Source organism: Camponotus floridanus, unplaced genomic scaffold (assembly GCF_003227725.1).
Source record: "Camponotus floridanus strain SB8 unplaced genomic scaffold, Cflo_v7.5 scaffold160, whole genome shotgun sequence".
NCBI classification, from domain to species: domain Eukaryota; kingdom Metazoa; phylum Arthropoda; class Insecta; order Hymenoptera; family Formicidae; genus Camponotus; species Camponotus floridanus.
The window spans coordinates 47,242-74,779 of NW_020229282.1; the positions used below are offsets into that span (position 1 = coordinate 47,242).

The following is a 27,538-nucleotide window of genomic DNA, read 5'->3' on the forward strand; positions in this document are numbered from 1 at the left end:
TAATTTTAAAAAGGCAGTGTTTTTATATCAGTCACATATTCTTTATTCTAGCAATCTTATTATTAAGATTATATATGCGAATTATGTGAAGCTTGAAAATTTTTCTCTGTGAACTAACGCCCCCTATAAAGTGAATGACACGAACAGAAGTGTGAATACGTAAATAATTGCGATTTGGAAAACGCTAGAGATGCTTCGAAGCGTTTAATTAATCAACTGGAACAAAAGTAACAAAATTTCTTTACTCTCATTGGTGCAATGTATCTCGAAGCATTTATAGCGTCTCCCCGACCATGGTCAATATTATTTATAACAATATTTTCAAGCGTTCCACTTTTCTTCGTTTTTACAAAGATTTTCCACAAAGTCCACATATCGAGATAAAATATATTTTGCGTTTGAAAAAAATTATTATACGAACACAAACGATTGTAATATTCGAAATAGCGTCCATATGGTAAGAATTTTCGACTTTGGACCGCCCTCACGTTGGCAACCATGAGACGGGTACTAACTCACGTCATATTTTTTAATCGATGAACGAGTAGCTTAGGAAGTTGCGTTACCGACATCGTTACCGCGCACGCATCTCGATGAAACCGACGAAGGAACGAGATATCTCCCCCTCGATGAATAAAGTATCCCTTCAATCGATTAAGGGCTAAAGATCATCGTTAATCCGAACGAGCGCGCATTTTTCTTTTAGTATACACCCCCGAGTCTGAAATCCTGCTCACGCCGACCAGGCGGCGTGACGTCACGGCGGCGCCAAGTGTCACAGCGGGCGCTCGCGATTGGTCGGCCGGCCCGGCTCGGGACGGAGTGGGGGCGCGATGGTCGCGGCACGGTCGGCGCACTGAGCGCCGCCGCCATCTTGGCAGATAGAAGCAGCCCGCTGTCGCCGTCAGCCGCCGACGTTACGCCGTCCAGCTGAGCCGTTGCCGAAGCTGAGCGCGAGGCCTGCCTGGCTCCGCTGCTGGTGAACGCGGAGAAATCGCGGCGGGCTATTGTTCGCGTCGCGCGAACGGACGAACCGGCTAAGAGGGAGGAGGAGGAGGAGGCGGCGGACGAGGGAAAGAAGGAGGAGAACGAGAGCGAGGAGAGGTACCGGAAAAGCAGCGCGGCCCAAGTGTAATATCGCAACGCGAGCGGGACGTGTGCGGGCGCCTCGCGCGGTAGCGCCTGGTCTCGAGAGACTCTCGTTTACGCTGCCTCGAGTGTGTCGTATCATCGCGCGAAGGCATCGCAGTGAAGTTGGTTGCCGAAAACTCGTCGTCCGTCCGTCCGCGTCGCGCCGAAGAACGGCCGACTTCGCCCCGGGATCCTCGGGATTCCTCGCCCTCGCCATCGCCCGCGTCTCCCGTTCATCCCCGCGTACGACGGAGGAGTGGCTCCATTTATCCGCGCCGGATAAATCGCCGAATTCGAGTGCTATTGCTGACTGTTACTGATACTCGCTGCGTGACAGGCAGGACGACAGTATGGCGGGACAGACGATCAACGACAGGCTGTTGGCTGCGAGGCACAGCATCGCCGGCCAGGGCCTCGCCAAGTCCGTTTGCAAGGCCACCACGGAGGAGATGATTGGACCCAAAAAGAAGCATCTCGACTGTGAGTAAAAAAGTGAAAGTTCCTCGGTCGTATCCGAGGCAGCCGGCGCTTTTGCCAATTCAAACGAATAGTTGCACAGCCGGTGGCGTTTCTTGTCTCTTCTCCTTCCCTTTGTCTCGCGTTTTGCACCAATTTTCGTTTGATTCGCGTCGAGAGCAAGAGAGAACAAATTCGTTTGAATTGGGAAAGGTTAACGATTTCGATTCGTGACGCGGAACGGCAGGGTGTACTCCGGGATTCCGAGCGATCTCGAGTCCATCTGTCCGTTCCGCTGTCTACGCACAGCGAGAGTACGCGTGAAAGAGCAGCGGTATAGAGGGGCCGAGTTGAGCGAGGAGTCGCTCACCTTTTCCACTTGTCTGCCGTCGAGGAAGGTGACTCGCGCTTGACTCGCATCTCCCCGGCATTCTCCTTGACGAGAATCAATTCCCTGACGAGCACAATCGCTGAAACCAACTTTGGATTGAATCCTCCTTTCTACTCGGAATCGAGCGTAATTGACGTGTATATTTCTTGAAATATATTTACGATGCTTTTTATTCGCGTGCTGTCAAAAAATTCTGGTGAAAATGCGAATGTGCGAATCGGGAAAGCAATTAGAAGTGAGACGAATGTGTTGACTGACGAAGATGGAATCTTGAGAGATCGATATAGTGATATAGGAATCGTGCGTATCCCAAGGAGAAATGAGAATAAAAATCCATCCTTTCTTAGCTGTTTTTTTTTGTTTGAAGACGAAATGTATATTTTTGATAAAGTGAAAGAGAAAGAAAATTGTAGAGAGTGCGAAAAGGACGGACACTTTACTCGGTGTATGTTAGATTCCTGGAGGCGGCCTTCCAACTCGCGCGATCGTTAACACCCTACTTTTGAAAACAGGATCCGGAACGTCAATTATATGTTAATTACGCAAGTCATGAATATGCAAAAAGGCATTAATTATTATAATTATAAAATTAGTATTATATTTTTATCGCTCTTATATATTACATATCATTTTAATACGCATTATGTTATAATACAATATAATTTTAGCACACGCTAAGATTCTCGTTCACACGAGCAAATATATTTTCATTTTCTTTTTTTTCCACAAAAAGCTTCTCTACATTTTTTTACGTTACAAACGAGATATAAAGGTTCGTCCTTTTTGCGAAAGAAAAGGAAAACGAAGAAAGATGCAGAATGGCACGGTTGAAAAGGATGGAATCGTCTTATTTATCGACGAGTTGCTTTTCTAGAGAGAGAGTCTCGAATTGGATTTCAAAACATTAAATCTGTCCGAAAGAGACGTGAATTCTTGTACACATTCGTTTACATGTAAATATCATGTCCATATAACTTTGTCTGATCTAGGTTATAATGTCCGATTACGAAAGTGACCCAAATCACGTATCTTTTATTTTGAATTTCTTTTATTGCGTCTTTAAAGTGCATGTTTAAAGTACATTTGTTAGTTTAGGAAAATGGATGGGTATCTGAAAGATATAAATATCTATTCTGTGTTGATAATTCTTTATTTCTGGTTTTTTAATATCTCGGAAATAACGATAACATTTTCGGAGCACTTTGTTTATGTCAAGTAAATTACACATAATTAAATCATTTTACTCATATTTACGACTCGAGTTAATCACATAACTATGTCGTATACTGAAGCAACTAGTTGAGAAAAATTGCGAAATCTTTATTCTCTTTCTATTTCATATAATTTTTAATTTGAATGCAATTTCAAAATAATTTGATTATGAAATTATTCTAGGAGATACGTAATTTATAAAAATCTATTTGAGGGAATAAAAACGCTAATATTTCATTTTTAATTTAAACGCAATTATATAATTTGTTTCGAGAAATACATAACTTATAAAAGTTTCGGAAATTGTTTCGAGAAGTAGTATAATTTATAAAAGTCTCAAACTGAAAGGGTGGAAGAGCTTTAATGTCGCGAATTTTACTTCGAAGTTAGCCTTAGGATACATAAATAAAAAATTATAATGCAGCTTTTGATAAATCTTATGTATACGAAAGACTTGTAAACAGCTGTTTTAGATGTTCTCAAATTTATTATTTATAAAAAGAGAGAGAGAGAGTAAGCACACACATAAAATATTTACGTATATGACAAAACTTGTTCTTAACTGTGTTCTTTTTAGTACCGCTTAATTATTTTTTGAAACATAATAAAACTAAGCAAATTAAATAAAATTTTACAAATTACATAAAATTTATTAAATTATTTTAAAAATTATTAAATTAAATTACAAAAATAAAATAAAGCTTAAACATACCAATCAAACGGATTATGCGGATAGCGTTAATTGAATATACGACACATGTATTATTGTTACAGTAAAATTTCTCTTAAGTCTTCTAGACTATGAGAACACACATATATTAACTGTATAAACACAAAGTTTCATGTACACACAGTGTATGTGTACGTACACACAACAGAACATTATCGTGTTTACCGGGATTAAGACAGAGAGAAGACTTCGCGTTAGATTTCCCCTTTTGGCGAGAGAAGGAATAATTTCACAAGATGACGAAGGAATCTCTGTGACGTTAGTCATGTCGACCGATTACATATCGCGCTGGTAATTTCCTTCCGTTGTTGAGGAAAGCTTGTCGGGACGACGGATGACAGCGACTTTGATAGTCGATTGATAGTCCTGTCCCCCTATCGCCCTCTCCGTCTCTCCTCCTACGATCTGACTTCGGCGCGAGCGCGTATCTCAATGAACCCCATTCCGCATTCAGCAAAATCGATCGACGTCTATTTCAGCCTTCGCCCTTCTACCGGGACTCGACTTCTCTCTCTTGGATCAGGCGGAAGAGATGTAATCTCTACTTGAAATAATTATTTAATAGAAAAGATATGTCATTTCGTGCGTTAAAACGACTTTTTAGAATGAATCTCGAACGTTGAACGAGGAAATCTGGATATAATCTGACGGGTGGATCTACCCTGATCCAGAAATAGATATCGATGTCCGGAGAAGAAAGAGTTAACGGCAAATCTCGTATAGCGTGAGATTTTCAATTTGCATATATCCGTAATTAAGATAAACGTTTTCGCATGATGTCATTCTTTGACATTGGTTCGTCAGTGAACCTTCTCACTGCGGACTAACGGCATTTATAGTTTTATCGTTCTTATGCAAAATGTAAATTTATGATACGTGAGAGCATATGAATAATCGAAATATTAAAAATATATATAATGCTTTACGTAATATACGTCGCATTAAAACGTAATAAATGTTGAAATGTCGAAATATTAAAATATTGAAATATTGAGAATCATATAGTTTAGAATTTAAAAGCGAGACAACAGGGATGAAATTTAATCTTCTCTTTGTGGATATTTTTGAATTTTATGATAAAAAAATTTGTCTCTCTTTCTCTTCCGATATACATCCTCTTTCTCGTATTTATATTCCATATTTATGTTTTACAAATTCATATGTCAGGAATTTGTTACATTTCCTTTTTATCTGCGTGTCTTTAAAATATTTTCGCGAGTGAGTCGTCAATACGTCTTGCAAATGCCGAAGAAACGACATGATAAAAATAGATAAGTGTTTTTCGCGAATAAAACCGAATCGCCGGCAAAACCGTGTGCTGAGCTGATAAGTTGCGAAACCGTACGAGTTCCATTTAATTATCGATTTTGCTCTGGCGCGTAGTTGCATGAAACGTTTCGTATTATGGATCTACGGGGTGTGCCAAAACGTCCATTTCTGAGATTCGTTGCGTAAAAAAATTGCCCGAAAATACTATACATAATACTCTCTTCTCGTCTTATAAAACATATTTTCTAGATTTTCAATTTTAGATGCAACTTTTTTCAAGATACGAGAAACTTGTGTAATAATCCATATTCATTCCGATTTATTAATTTATCCTAATTTAAGCAAACGCGTTTTAGCATTTTTCATGCCAAGCGCGATCATCGATTTTCCATTTCGATCATATCTCGTTAACATATCTAGCTATATAACGTATATATTTACGGTAGAATAATATTTATCATTGAGTCCTTGTCAATATAGACCTCTATCAATTTAACTTAAATCTGTTGTTATTAAGAAAGAGGGACTCTGCGTGGCAAAACTTCCACAATGACTCGAAAATATGAAAGAAAGACATGTAGAGAATTTCGCTTCATCATCTCTAGAATTATATTGCGATACATATTTCGAGATTTTATATAATTTTTATATTAAATATAGCAAGTATTATAAAATACATATGCATATAGTATAAATTCATAAATTAAATATAAATAAAAATATAATTGAAAAATTAAATAAAATAAAAAACATATATATGTATATGTGTGCTTTTTTACTATTATGAATTAAATTTTGATTGTGTAAAACAATTTAAGGAGTTTAAAGTATATTTTTTTCTTATTAATCATAGACTGATTTATAACCAATAATATAATTTAACGGATTATTAAGTACTGATGAAAAATTTTTCAATGTATTGATCTCTCTCGATACTAAAGTATAAAAGAATACTTTATACATATTTTATAGCTTAGACTGCATACTTATCGTAATATATAGTACAGCTGTTGAAGATGCGATTGTCTTTTTCATCGCACTTGCAGAAATTATTATGCCTCAATCAGCAATATTGAGCTTTCTCATGAGTTTTCTCTTCGTCATTAGCTTACGTCGCGACCTCAGTCAGTAATTTCTTCCGTTTGTAGTACGAGTCCTTGGGGATTAGCGTAACGAACAACTTAACTTTTTATTATTAATGCGAAAGTGTACAATTAGATCAAAGATCCGTGTCTTGCATCGATGATTCAAAATTATGTAATAAAAGAACCGGATTCTCTCTCTCTCTCTCTCTCTCTCTCTCTCTCACTCTTTTTATCTCTCTCCCTCTCTCTTTCTCTTTCTTTCTTCTTTCTTGAAGGACTCTCGATTCTCGTGCTGCAGATTTGCCAGGCCGACAGATACACAAAGTCGCTATTGACCGATCAATAATCTCACCGAACGATGAAACGTTTATCTGTGTCGTGTTGTACGAAAATTATCAAAATAATAATCTGTTTACGTCATGTGATTTATTACGAAAATAGGAATCAGTAGTTTCGATTAGAGAGAGAGAGATTGAATTTTCGACACTATAAAGAAAAATTATTTTCATTCTTATTCGCGACAAAAATAGTTGCTATCATCGCGTTATTGAAAATTCGTCGAATTATATTTGTCTCGATCCTTATTTTCAATATCATAACGATATAGTTAGAGTGAGTTTTATATTTTAAAATAAACGTTATATATGTAACATGAGTCAATTATGATTACGACGTGCATACACATATACACGCGACATATATATATATATATATATATATATATATATATATATATATATTTCAACTGCAGCGAGTGTGATCGGATAAAAACGCAGCATGACGCGAAACTGCATAATGAACTGCATAATCGATTTTTATACAAATTGATATTTTTCGCGGATATTTATATGGCATCCCTTATGTTCTATCTCTTACAAAATTTTATACATAAGTTACATAAAGATAATTAATACGCTAAATAATTAAAACGCGTCGCGTCCAACTCATTCAACTTATTGTCGTTAATGATATTGTTGACGCGATTGATATTGTTTTGAGAGTACCTTTTAAATTAAGAAACAGTCAATGTCATTTTCGCGACACAAAGGCAGAAGGACAAATGCCATATGTTAAACTGTGCGTTAATTGTACGTTATAATCAACCATCCTCGGGATGACTCGAATGTAGAACAACATTGCCATTCTACGGTTAAGCAAAAAGATAAGTGCTAAGTCGTATTATACTGTGGATGATTTTCTGATGAATCAGTGGTGAAATATATAAAAGTAGGTTATTCTTGCAAGTCGAGGATTCAAGATCATCGATTTCTTTTAAGTTTCTAAAAGTATCTTTTTTTTCTTCTTTTTAAAGTTGGCTTTTTCTAATGTTTTAATTCAACTCTACGTTTTAAATATTATCACTAGATCAATTTTTATACTTACATTTTTATTAGCTATAAAAAATCAATTTATATTTCGCAGCATTATGTAACTCAAAATTCTTATTCTTGAGAGTTTGTGTTGAATTTGTCTTTCTATAATTTGTCTTCCCAAAGTCGTACAATGACATTGCCTGTTTCTCCGTACGGTCTTTAAAATCATCTACTTTAAATATCGTGATTGTGTGACAAAGAGCTTTTTTGTATAATCCTTTTTGATTGTCAGAAAGCTTTTTTTTAAGCCTCTTTCTTTTCCCTCTATTCATTCTATTTATGATTTTTGCCATGGAAGATGATTTTTTTTATTCGAGGTATCAACGAAGGATCGAGAGGCGTAATGTTACGTAAAAATACTATTTCTTTAGTCCGCGTAAAAAAGAGCTTTAAAGTCATTTGCATCTTTCAAGGCTAACGTTTTTTGCGCTGCACAACCTTGATGCATCCGAGCGATATCGTATCGTTGTGATCGCGTATGTAGACGAGCGTTTAACGATTGGCGAAAATGGATCTTTAAAGTCATTCATGTCCCTCACGGTCAACGTTCTCTCCTCTGGACAGCGTGTCAGCGTTTCGGAGAGGTCAATCGATATAGATAATGATCAATTTCGCGCTGTTATAACTGCGAACCTGATATTAATAAAAAAATCACGTAAAAATAAGTATGAATGTAGGAAAGTGGATCTTTTAATCTCGGTTTGCTCGATTTAATCTGATTTAATTAACTATGAATTCATTTACTATACGCACACACTTTAAAATTGCATGATAACTTTTGCATTACAAACGAACAGCTAGTAAGAATTGTTATCATGCGTGTCGTTATAAGTATATACACAAAGATTCGAAATAAAAATGAGTTTAACCATCAAATATATAAAGGAAACAAATATATAAAGTTAAAAGTATGCTTGTGATAAAAAAACAATATCAATTATCTCGAGATCACTCGACTCTGTTTTTACTTCTTTTATCTCCCAATATTTTTTATCTTAAAAATGTGAATCGATATATTCTTTGTATATTTATAACAGAGTTAAATTCAATCGTACATGTAGTTTTAAAGTGATACAATCAATTTTTTTATTATACAAATTAACAAACTTTGGGATGTAATAATATTATTTGATGTGATTTTTAAAGAAATAATTAAAATTGTTTATAAATAAATATTAGATGTTACCTTGAAGATTAAACTTATCCGGTCACGGTCAATGTTCTGTCTTTCTATTGCGTAGCGTATATCAATGCACACGAGAGGTCAATCGATAGCACCTTTATTTTTCGCTCGGAAAAACAACAGCGCATCTTTTATGCTTATGATTTGATGAATATTGTTTTCTTGGTATATATACGCGGCAATCATTTATAAAAAGTCTTTGGTAGCGCGAGCAATATTGTAGCCACGTTTCTAAAATTTCTCTATTTACGAATTATTGAACGTATATAAATATAATAATAAAAAATAAAATTTTGAAAATTAATTATTTTTATATTTTGAACTTTAACCCCGCTTTAAAATTTTATTTTTTATTATTATATTTGTATGCGTTTAATAATTCGTAAATAGAGAAATTTTAGAAACGTGACAACACATTACTCGCGCTTTAATCGAGCTATTATTCGTAATGGAATTTTATTTATAAATTTTTCCGTTGTGTATATAATTAATTTTTTTACACAAATATATATAGGTACACATGTATACTAATTAAAATGATAAATAGCTTTTTATTTTGAATAGTATCGCAAAAAATAAAATCTAAAATGGACTATAATAGAAGTCTCTTGGTCAATTTAAAGTTTATGTACAACATTGTACATCATTTGAATTTCATGTGCATAACAAATAAAAATAAAATAATATAATAAGAATAAAAAATAAAAATAACATAATGTGATAAATATAAAATAGAATATCTCTAAAGACAGCGAATAAAAATTGCGAAAATATTTTTATTTTACAAGATGAAGCAAAAACCGCTTACATTATAGTAGGCATACAACGTATTAGTCATATGATGCAGAAATTGTCCACGAAGCATCGATTGCATCGCATACTAACTCTATCGACGTTTCGCAATTTACGACCGTTCTCGGTTGAATCGAATTTGCAATCGATCGCTTTATCGTACGCTCCACTTACTCGAAAATGGAATTTATCCACGCATGCCTCGCGCGTTTGCATAAAGCCAGATCGCTTTCATTTGTGCCATTTTCGTCGTCGTTATCGTCGACTTCGATCTTGGTACATTCGATTGTGTGTGTGTATTTTACGAATTCTCAATCTCTTTTTTTACGATCGAATAAAAAAGATATTTAAATTTGATCGGAGATTTCAAATTCTCATCTCGTCAAAAGTAACATTGCAAAAACTAGATCGAAATCAATCCTGGAATTCTCTTAAGAATTTCAAATGTATGTGTATTATGTCATAATGTTTATCTTCGTCAAATTTATGACAATTTATGCACATTTTATTCACGATCGTGTATCCATGTAAAAAATAACTGAGATGAGAGGGAAAGGAAGGAAGAACTTTATATTATTGGAAACTTTTGAGAATGTATTATTATGTGAGATTTCATCGCTTCTGCTTCGAGACCCACATTTAGCGCTAAATGCACCTGCATATTTGTCAGTCTATTATAATCGCTACGATTCAATGCACAAAACAAACAAAGCTGTCTCAACAATGTGTGGGACGCGAATATCCGAGAGAGTGTTTTGCGATTATAACCGCGAGAGAATTCGAGCGTGTCGGAATAGATGGTACCCTCCTCCCCTTTTCTCCTGCCTGTTTAAATTTACATATAACTAGTGCGTTGGATATATTCATCGCGCGCGTGTATCGCCTTTGACGAGGGGGCCTTTGCGAACCGGAGTCTGTTGATACCGAGGAGAACACGTGGAGAAGGAAGTCGAGATGGAGAAGAGACGAATAAAGAGAAAAAGGAGAAAAGAAATAAACTCTAGGGACGAGTCGCGACCCCAAGAGTACGATGGCCAAGATCCGAAGAGAAGAGCCGCTTACATTCTTAGCATCTTGCTTAGCCAGCGCGTTAAGTGCGCGACATGAAATTATCTTCCGCAGTAAATGGCAAGAATATTTTATCCGCACGCATGGAAATATCTCTCGACATGCACTCAGGGGAAAAATACATTTCTGTCTTGCAAGGCCGCCATATTAATTTACCTCCCTCAGCCTTTGATACTTTCGAAAGATACGTTTTTAATTAATTTTATATACATTTTTTATTTACATACATTTTATATACATTTTTTATATACATTTTATTATATTTTTAAAATTTTTTTATTACGTTTCCCTTCGAGATGAGATTTTTAATAATGCAGTATTTTAAAATTTCGGTATCAGATTATTCGAGATAATTTAATTGAATGTATGATTGAAAAATTAATTGAATATTATTTAATTAAATTATATTTTAATTATATTTTTTTAAATTAAATATATAATTAAATATATAATTAAATTATATTTTTAATTATTTTTTTTAATTATATTTAATTGATACATTTGATTATTATACGAATATGTATGTACATTATTTGAATATCTTGTAACAAATATTCACTTTTCGCGAAATCTCTCCTAAAAATAGACTCGAATCTCGCGTAAAACCTATCTATCATCAAGTCTTTACGTCAGAGATTTTCTGGAGAATATCTTACATCTATATCTGACAATGATCGATGCTTCAATTTCAATCGGATAATTCTACAATGTTCTCGCTCGGCGTAAGCTGATTTTTGTAGCTCGCAGCTACAATCGCTCGCGTTGCCAAAACGTTATCGTACACGCCTCCGTCCATGTCTGGAGATACACATGCAGTGCCAGTCAGTCGGTCGGTATACACCCCTTCAATACAGCCTAGATAGCGATTGTGTTTTTTACCAGCTCACGCACATTCAACGTCCTCCGACGATTGCCAATCGCACGGTTTTATCGAAAGATTTATTAAAAGCCCTCTGCATATTATATCAGCTGCGTGTGTCGCGTTTAACGTACATTATTTATATTGATTAAGCGCATTAAATTTCCCTGACAAATATTTTCAAATATTTAAAGCATATTTAATATTTTAAAACATTCACTAATCTGAATAGTATTGTAATATTTAATTTAAAATGTACTAATGTATACGTAAAAACCATGATAATTATGTAGACTCGTACATTAATGTATTAATATAAAATATTAATATATTATATATGATTATAATTATATATAATTATATTATATATAATGTTATATATTAATGTGTGATATTAATATACATAATTACACAATTATTTTGAGATATGTATACATATGTGAATAATTAATATATAATTTAATGCGTTTTGCGATATATCATAATAATCTTTATTACGTAATATTTGTGAATATCAGTATTCTGACTCGTGTGTATGCATGTTCGATACATCATAGTGTCAAAGTTAATTGGGTCTCCATTAAGCAGCTGCAGTTTTTTTATTCGACACGAGTTTGCACCTGCTTCACGTACGGTGCGTCGAAGCGATAAAAATCGAGACGCGCGCCGCTTCTGTGAATCGGCCACGGCTTTTGAATGAACGCGTTCAAGAGGCGTGCTTTCTTTTTGACAATCTACGAAGATGCCAACGCGGACGCCATTTGGTCGCTAAATCCGTCCGTGTTTGGGAGATTATAATTAGAACGGGAAGCTCTTGGCAAGGTCGCGCTTACACGCTTGAGACAGGTTGCGGTTACTCTTATTGCACGCAGCTCTTGCATTCGTTACAAACCGCAATTTTCTATTGGCAATATATCCTATAACACTTATCCCCTCTTAATCTCAGATTCAGAATGTCTACTTTTTGCAAAAACGTGGAGATTTTTGAATTCTCTTGGGTCTCTGGAAAAATCAGAGAATTCTCGCGGAATTTTATTGAAATTCAAAAATTCTTTTAGAGTTTTCTCTTTGATAATTTTGCTTTTTTATTGCAGGCAGACAATTCACGTTGTTTAAGCCAAGTTGTAAATTGTGTGCGTTTAAAATATATGATGTCTTAATATATTACGTATATAGAAAATCAAGGAATTTTTTTACAATATCTAAATAGATAAATTATTGTCTAGATACGCGATTCCTTTTTTTCTAATTAAAATAAATTTTTAAATTATTAAGTCTTGATGTTTTCCTCATATTTACTTTAGACGCAATCAATCTTAATTCACTTTTTTCTCTTTCTATTATTATTTTTCGCATTATATGATGTATTAAAAAGAAGATAAAGTTAAGTAAAGATCAAATAAAGAACGAGGAAATTTAATTCATTTTATGCCTTACTCCGGATTAAAGTCAATCACGCAGATAATCATCGCGTGTAAATAATTATCGTGCTTTTGTTTACAAAAAATACATTTTGTGCTAATTAAGAGATATTTTCATGATAACAATGAATATATTTGTCGCGTGATAACCATATGGAAATGTTATGCAGTTCGCAGAATGGATAGAATACACGAAGGCTCGCTGCTGATTCACTGCTTCATTCGCGCCTTTATCCGGTGTTCCCCTTCGCCCCCCTCCGTTCGCGCTGCACTTTCATTCGAAGCCCTCTCGTCGTGACTTCGATATTGCGGGATCATCGGTCGGTCGAATGAGAGAGACCCTTTAAAGCCGTGGGAAACTGTCCGCGAGAAAATGTTGTTTTACTCCCGTCATTTTTCACGATTCGATCAAATAAACATTGATCTTTATCGGACGAAGAGGAAATGTTTGGCGAACTATAAACAGATATCGATGATCACAGACTTGAATTGTCCCAAGATTCGATATGCGATAAGAATTTTCTTTTTTATCGTTTACATATATTTAAACATGATTGAATACTACTAATATTTAAACATGATTGAATACCAACTCTATATGTCGAAATCTTTCAAGTGTAATTTATTTAAAATATTATTTGTGGTTTATACAAGATACATGTTTGCATGTTCTTTTTTTAAATAACTCTTTGATCAATTTGGAATAGATTTATTCTCGGAAAAAGTTGCTCTTAGACTTTCACCAAAGATTCAACTTTAGATTAAGAATTCAATTAACGATATGCTAATGTGCACTCTGGACGATGCAACTGAGCACTCATGCAACAATAAATTTTGAAACTAATTCAATGATCACGATCATGATTAATAGTAATACGATATATATATTGAATACCGTCGCGGTCGAAATCGAGCGAGGACGCGATTATTAAACTCGTTATACGATATCCTTTTGACATGGCTGCTACTTTCGTCAATCAATCGCGATTAATCGACGTCGCTGTCCACTTCATGAATATATTTTCTTCGTGGCCGGTTTGCGCGAACGTCGTGTTCAACATATGCAGGTCAGAGTCAGTCACAAAAATCGATAGGTTCGCCTATATTCCCATTTTTAGATACGTCGACAAAAATGGCAGGGATACTTGTAAAATATCGAATTTTCGGGTTGTTCTTGTATCCGTTTAGATAATTTATAATTCGGATATCGGAGGAATTTTATGTAGATATAGACTCGATAATAGAACCTCTTTCTCTCATCTATCACAGTTTTACTACGTGTAATACATAAAAAAATGATGATGAGAATTTTATGAATCCTGAATCACTCGATTTCTTTGAATCATTTGACAATGAGTCATTTGATACTGGAAGTTTTAACTGGAAATTCCGTGTGAAAATCTTTTACACGATTAATCTTTTGTTGATAGATATCGACAAATAAGTAAAATTATTTTAGGTTTTTTTCTATTTTATTTTCGGATTTTACAGAATGAAATCGGTTGGTTCACTTTAGAAATCACATCCGTCTTTTAAATCAAGTCTTTTATATGTGCAATGATATACTGTTTCGTATTGAATTTAGAATTTATAGAGATAAAAAGAGGTCGGCGATTTTTAATTATACTTAATAGATCGTTATTAAGCAGTTGTTATTTTATCTGGGATGCGGATATTAATTCGCTTTTACCTCGCACTTTCACGTATAATTCGATGTCCGAATACATCCATAAAAGAGTGTATAAATTGTGTGTATAAAAATTCATTTTTCCTAAAATTACAACTTAAAATTCAAGACGAAACGACACGCATTTGTAAAAAATTCTCACAACACAATACTATCATCGTCGACAATGATTGTGAATCATACATAGTATGTAAATTACAATGTAATCTTATAAGGTGGAGGTCAGTGCCTCTCATTGTGACTTGCATGTGATGCAAGATTTCGCTTCTCTCGGTGTCTCTTTTCCGATCGATCGATTTCGAGAATAACATTTCCAACGTTGTTGAGTAAAGCCAAAAATAATGACTCTCCTCTCTTTCTCGTTTCAGATTTAATTCACTGCACCAATGAACCGAATGTTTCCATACCACAACTCGCTAATCTCCTGATAGAACGCTCGCAGAACACAAACTGGACGGTGGTTTTCAAAGCTCTGATCACTGTACATCACATGATGTGTTACGGCAATGAGGTAATTATCTTCTTTTTTATTTTCGTTCAAGCCGCGAAACGTCTGTCTATCCTTCTAAAATGACTTTTCTATTTGCAGAGGTTCACACAGTATCTCGCCTCTAGCAATAGCACATTTCAACTCAGCAATTTTCTCGACAAGAGCGGCGTACAAGGTGATTATTTCATGATGGTATCAACAGGATTTGCGTTTTTTCTCGGGATATCATGAGATGTTTCGGAATTGGAAAGTGATGACATGTAGCATTATTCTTTTCTAAATTTGTAGCAAATAATATTTCGTCATTATTTATTTCTTAAATTTAATTTACGAAAAAATAATTATTTTATGTATAATAATCAGGATGTCTATTCTCTGGAAAAACTCTTAAAGGATTTTCTGTACTTGGAAAAGTCAGAGAATTTTCATGAAATTTTATTGAGACTCGATTTTTTTTTAAATTCTCTCTTTGCTCTTATACTGCAATCGGCATTTCGTCGATAAATTATCAATTGTATAAAATACATTAAAATACATTACAAATATATATTTCTTTCTCTGCTGATATATTTAATATCTTAATAAAATATTAATATATAGTAGATATCTTTTATTGTCATTTTTAGTGATGAAATTTTAGTGGAAATGTTATACAAATGGAAAATGTTTATCTTGAAAGCTATTCAATTTTTTAGTACACTTGTAAATTTAGTACTTGAAATTTAATGACTTCGTATATTTCCTTCATATGAATGGAAAGTATTAGAAATAAAATAAAAAGACGTACAAGAAAACTTATTTTAGGAAAGTGCAAAAATCAAAAAAACTTTAAAATGTTCTCTTTGGAACTTTGAATAAAACTACTTAGTAAAATCTCTCAGAGAATTTTTTTTATAAGAGTTGAGAATAGACATCCCAACAAAATATATTAATTTTTATAGATATTTAATAGATATTTTTGTTACGAATGATTGCAAATTTCAACGTGTCCACTTTCCGGCAATTCTGCGGCATCATGTACGAAGAAAAGACAATTGTTCTCGTGACAATTCATTTGAAATTTTAAAATGTGTTTTCTTAACCTGAAAAGTGGAAGATTTAACATTTATTTCCGTATTAACAAAACCATCGCGAAGAATGCAGCACGAATCGCACGGCTTTTCGCACACATTCGCAATACATTCAGTTAAAGTTCGTGTATCGATATTCGAGCGAATTGACTTAATACGCACGCGTCGCATAGAAAATTGCAACATGTTGTAATTTGAATAGCTAATCATCGGACACCTCGACGCCGAGAATGTGTTTACGAGACATGTTACGAGAATTCGATTCATTGATTGAAGATCATTACATCATTACATCACATCGGTCATCGGGGTGCTTAGATAATGGTTGATATGGATTTTTAAAACGACGCGAACTCTTTTTACGAATTTTTCCACACGCGAATTATTTCCGTCTCATTAATTTCTTTGTATCGTGCAACCATCATCCATATGGAAAATGCGAATCTTTCTCTTTTCCATGTGTCTGATTCCATCTGTGTATACGATTTACTAACCTGGACTAACTTTCTATCTCTTCGGACACGAAGCAGGAATACGCGTGGGTGAGTTCTAATAACAAAATACTCGTTCCTTTTCTTGTTAATGTGCTAACGCTTTGTACTTTTGTAAAATTTCTAAGACTAAAATGAACATGCATACATGTGTATATCAATCGATATATGTTGTAAATTAATTACAGTTCAGTGCGAACGTTATAAATTTATCATTACGTTTGATAAAAAGTAGCTTTCAATCGGCTCCAACACGCATGCTTATATAACTTTATGAAATTAATGCAATCGCATCTCTCGGGCGTGTATTGCCGACTTTCTAATTTCACTTTTACGCATTGTTGCGTCGCACTGCCTATTAGTGCTTTCATTATGTCTCCACGGTACGTGAACAAAAGTGAATAATCGCAATTTTTTTTCTCATCGATCAGGATATGACATGTCGCCGTTCATCAGGCGATACGCCAAGTATCTCAACGAGAAGGCCCTCTCCTACAGGACGGTAGCGTTTGACTTCTGCAAAGTGAAACGGGGGTATGTGTTAAGAAACATTGTCGTAATTTTACTTTACTATTTACATTTAGAGCGAGAGAATTACTCTTTATTACGTAACCACATTATAGGAAGGAGGACGGCACTCTACGCACAATGAACGCTGAGAAACTCCTGAAAACTTTGCCGGTGCTGCAATCCCAACTCGACGCGTTGCTGGAATTCGATTGCACGGCTAACGACCTCACAAATGGCGTCATAAACATGGCCTTCATGCTCCTCTTTCGAGATCTTATCCGGTTATTCGCCTGTTATAATGACGGCATCATTAATCTGTTAGGTAATGCAGTATATTCGCTTTTCCTATTCCCGCGTAATAAATGCACATTTGAAGATGGATGAAATAATTCATTGTATCTCTAATCGAACGATTGCGATTGTGATCTTTCAGAGAAATATTTCGACATGAACAAGAAACAATGTCGGGACGCTTTAGATCTCTATAAAAAGTTCCTCATACGTATGGATAGGGTCGGAGAATTTCTGAAAGTCGCTGAAGTAAGTTATACATACGATTTGAGCGTAAAAACGACTGACATATTAAATTGACATAGCAATTGACTGAGCATATTTTTTCTTACAGAACGTTGGCATTGATAAAGGAGATATACCAGATCTGACAAAGGTACGTGCTGCGATATCATTCATTATCTCTCCTATTATATGATAATAATAAGAATAAGAATCTGTTTAATCATCTGTATATAATTATCGGTTATCATTTTGATGAATAATTAACAATGAGCGAAAACAATATGTAGTCAATCGATAAAGTAATATTTTCATTTGTTTCTTCCTATTGTACATTACATGACAGGTAATAACATCACTGATTATCTTAACGAGGTAGAGTTAGTGTGATCTAGTATAGAGCAGCATAGAGATAATTGGCAATATTTATTTTAGTTGATTTTGTGACTTGATTTTATGTCAATTACTTTCATTATAGAGAAAAACAGAGAGAGAGAGAGATTTATAATGCTTTCTAAAATATCAAACTCACAAAATCTTCTAAAAATAAATGCATGCATTTATAGCAGAGAAATGTTTTTCAAGTCAAAAGTGCACAGCTGATTCATTTTAACTTGCACCTCATTCAACGATTTTAACGATGCTTTGTGAATTACTGACAAATTACTTTTTTAGGCACCAAGTAGCTTATTGGACGCCTTAGAACAACATCTCGCTTCCTTGGAAGGAAAGAAGGGTTCCGCCGCGAACACGCCAACGCAATCGGCAAGGTATGCTAATTTCTTTTCTTGATTTTTATCCGACTCATTTAAATCTCATATAACGATCGATGTAGGAATAATTCTAAACATCCTTACGCTGAATGCTATCAAAATCGATATACTTCTCCTTCTCTACTTTCCCCAAAATCCATCGTCTCATTGTACATTTTGTTAAAATCAAAAAACACTTTCTTCTCTATACACATCTTTATGAGCTTTTTAATACGAGTACTTTAACAAAATATGTTTATCGCACATGCACATGCATAAAAATTATGACACAAAATTGCATTTGTTCTCTGCGGATATCATATATAATTTCCCAATTAACCAATTTTAAACCCATATATAAAACTGCTAAATATTCATCATGTTTCCTTTAAGTAAATATCGTAAGAAATCTTGAATCATATATTTTTGGGAAGTTATATCTTTTTCGATAGTCGATAGATACTTTAGGTTAATTTCCTCTAATAATATTTAATTGTATATAGAAACTTTAAAATTTGTTTTTGTACCCTAATCCATTTACCGCATCCATACTGTCTTTAAATTTTTGGTATTTAATTTTTAATATATATATATATATATATATATATATATATATATATAATGTATGTATGTGCGTGTGTGTGTATATATATATATGTATATATGTATATGTGTGTGTGTATATATATATATATATATTTTTTATCGAAAATATTGTATAATTTTTAAATTATCCAATTCATTTGTGTATATTGCATGAATGATAATCTGTTTAGATAATTAATATAATTTCCTTATAATTTTATTGATTATAATGGATTAAGCATGCTATATAAATAAATTATTTCAATTGCGATTAACAGTAACAGTAATTTATTTTTTTATTAATTTAATTTTATATTGCTTATATGTATAAATAATATAGAATATCATATCTTAATTAATAGATTTATTTAATACAAAATTCTATTTTTTTATTTATTGTAATAGATTAAACTTATATAGCTGAGACATAATAGTTTGAATTGAGATATACACAGCATTAATTGTTGAAATAATTTGTTTTAAAATAATGAAGATACCGTGTAATGTTTTAATGCACATGTATTTATCTACAAAATAGCTTTTTTATTATTGTAGTAAGTTCAATTCATTATTCATAATATTTTCATTATTCATAATATTATACAAAATAATTGTAAGCGATATATTACAGCGATATATACATTAATGTATCATGTAATATAATTTAGTTTGGTACACAGTTTGATACAAGCTTGACGCTACTCTTCACTAGAAGACTTTTCACAGAAAGTAGAACACTAATAAATGCATGTGTATATTAGGACATGTAGTAAAAAATCGGAGAGCGAAATAACGAGTGAAAAAGAAGAGAGGGAGAGAGAGAGAGAAAGAGAAAAAGATTGTATGAATGTGTACGAGTGGATAATGCACACTATGCATTTTTACGCGCATTGTTACATCTAAACGTACTACACCGTTTGTCTTTTTGTTTTTTTGTTTGTCTCTCTTCTCCTTTGTTTTCAATTATCAATTTTCCTTTACGCTCCTCTCTCTCGCCACATTTTACGAATTCGCTGAAACGGACCTTCCGTATTCTTCTTGTCCGTCCTCTTTTTTTCTTCCGTCCAATTGACACCGCACATCTCCGACATCCTATCATCGCCCAAAAGCAGCAATAGAACCAATGTAAAGTCGGGAGTGTCCGCCCTGTCTTCCACCAGTACCGCGTTCGGAACAGCAGCCAGCAATGCGCGGCTCGAGCAAACCGGGAACGGCCATATCGACGAGGCACTGCGACAGCAAGCTCTTGCAGAAGAGGAAGCCGCCATGAATCAATACAAGGTATTAAACAAACAATTAGTACTCAAGTATTTAACTCCGAAATGAAAGCAGGAGATTTTAGACTTTTAAATAATTTTTAAATTTCAAAATTGAAATTGCAATGATAAATTTGTTATTAATGTCAAAATATTCTTTCAATTTACTTTCTTGATATTTTCAAGTATTTTATATATTTTTCTATTATTGCACTTACGCGCGTGACTCACGAATATATTCTTTATGTATAAACGAGAACCTCAATGTATGTATGTATTGCAGGCAAAAGTACAATCGCCATCGAGCGCTAGCACAAATCCCTTCCTCAGTTCACCGACCAATAATGCCAATCAGCCTATCGTGGATTTGTTTGGTGCAGCAATGTCCGAAAATCAACAGGTATATCTACGTTTTTTTTTTATTCAACTAACGATGCAATTCCCATTCGCAATAATAACCGATTACTTGTTACAGCAACAACTTTCGCAAAAAGCGTCGGATGATCTGCTACAACTGGCGGGCAATCCGTTCGCGAACATGTTCGGAGCACCACAACCAGCCGCACCGACCGCACAATCTGCCACTCAGAACAACATGTGGATGACCAACGGTACTGGTGAGCACAGCATTTAAATCTCAGCATTATAGTCTCGATCATCGCTGCTTGTTTCTGTCACCGCGCTTGATTATGATATGTTCTTTTTTGATTTTTATTTTCTTCCATTTTCCATCCTTTTTTTTTTTTCTTTTAGGTTTCGCGCCAGCTGCGCCACCAGCAAATAATAACTTTGTTACAGATAACAGCTTTTCCTCCGTATTCGGAAATCAGGATCAACAATCTAGTAAGTGCTTATTACACTTAGTGGTAGATATAAGCAGATATTATACATGAGCGCATTTACATACGATTGAGATTCTGTGCACCTTTATTTTCCTTTTCTGTCATCTGTACATTTCTTCTCCTCTTTCTGTCGTAGAATTTTTGCGATCATTTTTATGATACTTTTGCATCATACATCTTATACTTTAGATACTTGGAACGCGCCTGAGCAATCACACGTGCCGTTTAACGCCTATGGCCACAGATGTACCGAATAAAACAGCGATCATTCTGTTATATTAAATCGTTGATGAATGAAGTTTTTGATAAGCGCTGATTATTCGATACATTCTCCGAATGCATTCAAAGTATAACATTAACGCGCGACAGTACAAAAGATTGCAATGTCGCATTAACGTTATACTCGAGTACATATCTCTTTTCTTTTTGTTCTCTCTGTGACTAATGTATTAATCGAGTCGCCGTATAATATTAGCAAGGCATTTTAATTGTTATCGAATTGCTGTTCGAATGTGAGAAAACGGAAGAAAAAGCTAACTTATGCACCTTGATCACTTTTTGCGCAAGCTGGCGTCCCAGGAACGGCCGCGTCCGTACCTAATCCCTTCATGTCCGATTTCCCGTCCCTCGGTACCGCCGGCGGTCAACAAACGGCGACGAACGCGGGCGCTTTTGGGTTCTTCGATCAAAATGCCGGCGGTGGTGTTGTTGGCGGCGGTGCAATGAACGAATCACAAGCAACAACGGCGCCAGGCGGAGACCTCTTCAGTGCCGGTCAGACGGATCTCTTCGGGGGGGGCGACGGGTCCGCCGCGATGCTAAAGACCGCCACGAACGGCGACGGGGACGCTGCGGCGGCCGAGGTAGTGGCGTCGACGGCATCCTCCGCTGTCGGCAAGATATCTTCCACTGCCACGCCGCCACCTAGACCACCGCCACCCGCGACTGCCGTTGCTGCCGCAAACGTTGGTGCTGTACCGCGTGCACTATCTCCGACCATCGGCGGCGTTGGCGGAGTGTCACATGGTAGACCAGCGGCGGCGACGGCGACGGCAACGGCGGCGGCTCCAGGCCCCCCCGCTAACAAGAGCGCCTTCGACGATCTCAACGACAGCATCCGCATGGCACTGGGCGGGTCTCCGTCGCGTCCAGCGCCTATGGTCCAGCAGCAAGCTGCAATGGCTGCCCAGCAGCAGCCGCTGCAACAACAAATGCCGCCGGCGGGTGCCGGTATATTCAGCGGTATGAACGACGCCGCCGGGCAACAATCCATGATGACCGGCGCGCCGATGGTCGGCTACGGTATCCCTACCCAAGCCCAAGTCCCCGTGGGGTACGGCTCGCCGGCAAAGCAGTCGATGTCAGGTGACGGGAATGCTAAACTAACCCACGCTAATTGCATGAGTGTTACACATTCGCTGTTCTTTTTGTCCAAGTTTGTTTCTTCAATTTTTTTTCTTTTATCTCTTTACTCAGCACGATATTGTATATTTTTTTTTCTTTTGTCTCTTTACTCAGCACGATATTGTATATATATTTTAAACTATAAAAGTCGAAATGTATGGGAAAATACATGATATAAATGGATTTAAGATACGCCTTTCGGATGTCTGTTAGATTTTACATGTGGATTTAAGATACGCCTTTTGGATGTCTGTTAGATATTTTTTTGTACATGTTCAGGAAATCGCACGTTCAATTTATGTATATTTTATTCGATCGATAAATCGCATTGAATGTTTATATTTAGAGACCGCAAAATAATTATATTATATTGAGAACGTAAGATAAGATTGTGATGTAATTTTAGCCACACACATTTGCACGATTAGATAAATGTGTTAATATTTTATTTAACATTTTAGATAATCGCAAAAATCACTGAAAAGATAGATGATTATATCATTCTGGTTCATGATTGATATATTCATAGAACGCGCGATAACCTTTGTATGTGATTGTTATTTTACTTTATTAGTTTATAATTCAATTATGATAATTCGCATGAATAATTGTGCAAACATAATTCTGCTTTGTGTTATTCCGTTTAAAAGCTTTGCATGCTGCTGTTTAGAATTTCGCGATAGTAGTTTTTTTAAATTAAATCCTTTTTTATTATTATTTTTTATTAGAAAATATATTATATTTAGAAATTGTTTTTTTTTTTATAAATTTAAATTAATTTCACAATTCGCTTTAAATCCTTATTTGGTTTTTTGGAGAGCTTTGTTCGACATAGATGTTGCTTAGAATTTTTACAATTTTTTGATGCCGATGTGATGATGAATAAATTGATTTTGAATTAATGTTATTTCAGCCACGGGGCAACCGGTCAGTACAACTGCCACTGGCAAGGTTTTGACCGGAGACTTGGATAGTAGTCTCGCTAGCCTTGCGCAGAACTTGACCATCAATAAGAGCGCACAACAGCAAGTTAAGTAAGTAATCATATTTTCGTACATAATGTAAGGGCATTTCAATAAATAATGTAACAAAACCTGTCATAACATATATTTATTTATAACTATAACTACAGCCTTTAATATATATCGATGCACGTATTCCACATATTTCCCATATACATGTATTCTCATGACAGTTACCTCTTATTTATTGAAGTGCTTCTGTATATGCGAGTAATTTTATTTGGAATATACGCGATATAAAGTTCAGTTACATAAATCTTATCAAAATGATAAAGGTATATGTATATATAATAAGATAATATAATAAGATAATAATAATAAAATCATAAACAAGTTCTTAATGATGATATAGATGTGTGTATGATATTTCTGATAGAATTAAAATGTTCTTCCTTCTTTTTGCAGAGGAATGCAATGGAACTCACCGAAGAACGCTGCGAAAACGGGCGGTTCAGCTGGTGGATGGTCACCTCAGCCAATGGCAGCTACCACCGGTGCTGGATATCGTCCCATGGTAAGTTTTAACATTTTCTTCGTCCGTTAAGTATTCCCAGCACGCTTTTTCTGATTGTTGATACACAAGAATATACGCACAAGGTTATACGCACACATACACATCATCATTGTTATGCATTATTTTCGAAGAAAAACACTATAGTTTCTGATAAAACACAGTATGAAATGTAGATTTCCTATGCAGATTTATAGATCGTTTAAGCTGTTGCTCACGAAATTATTTTTAATGTTATCGCCTTTACTTGTAGAAATTCTTTATCACGCGATCTAGTAAATCATTTTAGGTCGTTAGTGACGTGCTAAATGTTCACGTAGTATCTTTGAGTTTTTTTTTCTAAGCTAAAAACGTAAATTTATCCACCGTCCATCGTGGGACTCTTTCGCGCTCTACATAACGAAGTAATTTTCTCGTCAATTAGCACCTTTAGGTGAGTGTAATGCATGCACACCGGCATATGGCATGTTACCGGCTATGTTACAGGGCCAAGGAATGACGCAACTTCTACCTACGACCACCACTACTATGGGTTTTCCCTCGCAGCCTACCATCATGGTAAGTCCATGAGATTACAAATGTTTTTGTTTCAACGAGCGAGTCTCGTTTAATATAAAGCGTCAAATTCATCATCAGATTTCACTCCACTAAATCACAAAACACTACAAGAATGATGTGTGATAACACGAATTGTCACTAACTCACTTATGTCAATAATTGTTATTTGTACAAATCACATTGTATAGTTTTCTTACTTTTCGTCCAGGCGACAAACTTGTTGAAAGATAGTGTTCCAGCTCGACACTCGGACATCTCATTGCGTTTCCTCGCATTATGTGCTTATGCATAGATATATAACCGTTGATGCACGTTTTCGAGAATGTAGTAGATAGTTTATCGCAGCGATTTATATTTTTGCAAATTGATTTAAGATTTTGTTTTTCTGCGTACGTTGGCTGTAATTTGCTTGACATGTTGATTCTTAATGTAGATAATGTAGACAAATTGATTATAAACGTTTGTTACCTATATGCAGGTAATACGTGTTATCAGAATAGATTAGATTAAGTCGCACTATATTTTTCTAGAGATTTCTTGCAAATATAAAATGGAAAAAATCTCGAAAGAGAGAGCTTGTTTGAAAAGAATATATATAGAGTACTATATTTTATCTTATCCGATACTCTCTCTCGTTTAACAACGTGTACAATTCTGTTCAATGTTAGTGCAATCGAATTCACTTCCAGAAGACTTTATAGGATAAAATAAAAAAGTCGAAGTGCATTTTTCTTTTTTCCAGTCAACGCCTAAATTATTCTTGAACTTTAATTATTGTTAGTTATTGTTGAACTTTAATTTGATTATAACATTGATTGATCAAAATTATTTTAATGTTAAGAAAGATATTAAATTCTGCAGGCACACATGCTTTCTTTTGTACATACATCTTATTTCTCTCACTCTCTGGTGTCTGTAGGGTATGCAAGGTATGCCGATGGGTATTCAGGGCATGCAGGGTATGCAGGGTATGAGGCCGATGATGTGTACTATCCCAGGTGCTTCCGCCCCCGGTGGCGGTATGATGGTTGCGGGAGGAGCTGCGCCGATGATGGCCATGCCCGGCGCAAATCCCATGATGACTGGTCCTAATCTGCAGCAACAGCAGCCGCAGTCTCAGCCTCAAGCCGCTGTAGCACCGGCTCAGCCACAAGGCAATGCAGTTCAACTCGATCCTTTTGGTGCTCTGTGAAGGGATTAGGTACCTATCCTCATTTATCATTTCTGCGCCGTTATCGTTCTCAAAGATCTCATGATATATAATGGAACAAACCATGATAGAGATCTGTGTCGGCTAAAGATCACGAAAATTTCGAAATTTGCTCGGCGAGATTGAATTTTACCTCACATTTTACAAGAGCAAATTTTATTAGATACGCTATCTCAGGCATTGAATTTTTATTTTTGTATGTATATATATATATATATATATATATATATATATATATGTATATACATATATACATGAAGTATATTTTTTTCAACGATTTTTGAATGGGTGTCGTTATGAAGCCAAGGTAATAATGTACAGTAATTTCTTTGTGACTTATATATGTATTTGTAATTAATAATGACTATCATGTAGCATTTTAGCCAGAATTTCTGAATTGTTAATTCTCATTTGATTTTTAAACGGTAACGTGAAACGAAATTTTATCTATAATTTTATTTATTGAGAAAATTGTGAATATAATTATTATTGATTAGAACTATTTAATTACTATAATATAATTATAAATAATATAATTAATATAATATAATTAGATAGTTCTTTCAATATCATAATTATATTATTAATTATCAAAAAACTTTTTTTTAATATCAATTTAATATGTTAATTTTATAAATTACAAGTTGCTTGAAGTGAATTTTACAATGGATGAAATCTGGCTGTTCTCTATTAACTAATAGTGCACTCACACGTACGTTCATCTTTTTTCCTCTGATGCAATTCTTATTATCAATTTGACTGCTACTGACAAAAGTATAGCATTCAAAGATTAACAATCTTGATAATCATGTAAATAATTGTCACTAATACAAACGAAAAAATAGATATATGGATATAGTTTCATGATATAAACGCAAAATTGCGTTTACTAAAGCAGACTACCAATGACTGTTCCAGGATTTCAAATGGAATTAAGAAGATGGAGCGGAATTTTGTAAATACCGTGTAATATGCCTAGAAAAAGAAAAGAAACAAAGATAATGTGTCTCGCTTATTTCCGTTAAGCATGGCCCGATCGCGATCTTGAATCATTGATTGATCATCTCGATTCGTCTCATTGTGAAATACGATCGGCAAATTGTATCATACTTCCTGTAATATGCTCGCCGAGCAACATGTAGCACGCATTACTCCAATATATTCCCGTGAACATTGGTAACGGTTATAAATACGTCGTTTTAATCGAATTTTTCGGGTGTCTCTTTATCGAGGAAGCAACAAGGAGCAATCGAATTTGAATCCTTAACTTTAGCCAATGTTCGCGGGAATACATATAGAGCGTAGAGCGAGGCGTTTTTTTTCCGCCTTGTAAATCTGTAGCCGGGCATAAATTATGTAGCTTAGATAAATTAGTTGTTCCGGACGCGAGTTGCGTTTAGAATGACACGAACGTGCGCGTGTGCAGTGAATATCTTCCTGATGAGGATAAACTGTGATAGTATTGCGTTCGTGCAACGCAAAACAGTTTTTCTTCGTTGATACGTCGAGCAAGCCTATTATCGAAGATGCATTTTCTAAGTTCGATGAAGAATTTCCGTAATTACATAGCGATATTTAGGTAAAGATTAATTTTTACATTTGGGAAAGGGGGAGATTGTGCGTGACTGATGGTGCGTGAATTGGCAAGAGCGCGTTATCGATAAGTA

The 27,538-nt window shown here is 35.0% G+C and overlaps 1 protein-coding gene across 14 annotated transcripts; it reads left to right on the plus strand.

Moving 5' to 3' along the window:
- Positions 1-868: 868 nt before the first annotated feature.
- Positions 869-26,853, plus strand: LOC105254320 (phosphatidylinositol-binding clathrin assembly protein LAP). Of its 14 annotated transcripts, none has more exons than XM_011262913.3 (19): positions 869-1,611; positions 15,026-15,168; positions 15,247-15,322; positions 16,745-16,759; positions 17,140-17,242; positions 17,332-17,540; positions 17,652-17,758; positions 17,844-17,885; positions 18,407-18,501; positions 20,178-20,349; positions 20,608-20,724; positions 20,800-20,941; positions 21,078-21,167; positions 21,734-22,531; positions 23,484-23,604; positions 23,998-24,106; positions 24,590-24,661; positions 25,581-25,862; positions 26,790-26,853. In XM_011262913.3, exons 1-18 carry the CDS (start codon positions 1,482-1,484, stop codon positions 25,851-25,853), a joined length of 2,814 nt encoding a protein of 937 aa, XP_011261215.1. In that variant the 5' UTR covers positions 869-1,481; the 3' UTR covers positions 25,854-25,862; positions 26,790-26,853. The 14 variants fall into 14 exon arrangements, with proteins under 14 accessions (XP_011261215.1, XP_011261219.1, XP_011261221.1 ...); XM_011262917.3 differs by having other exon boundaries at positions 21,123-21,167; XM_011262919.3 differs by having other exon boundaries at positions 20,800-20,935; positions 21,123-21,167.
- Positions 26,854-27,538: the final 685 nt, after the last annotated feature.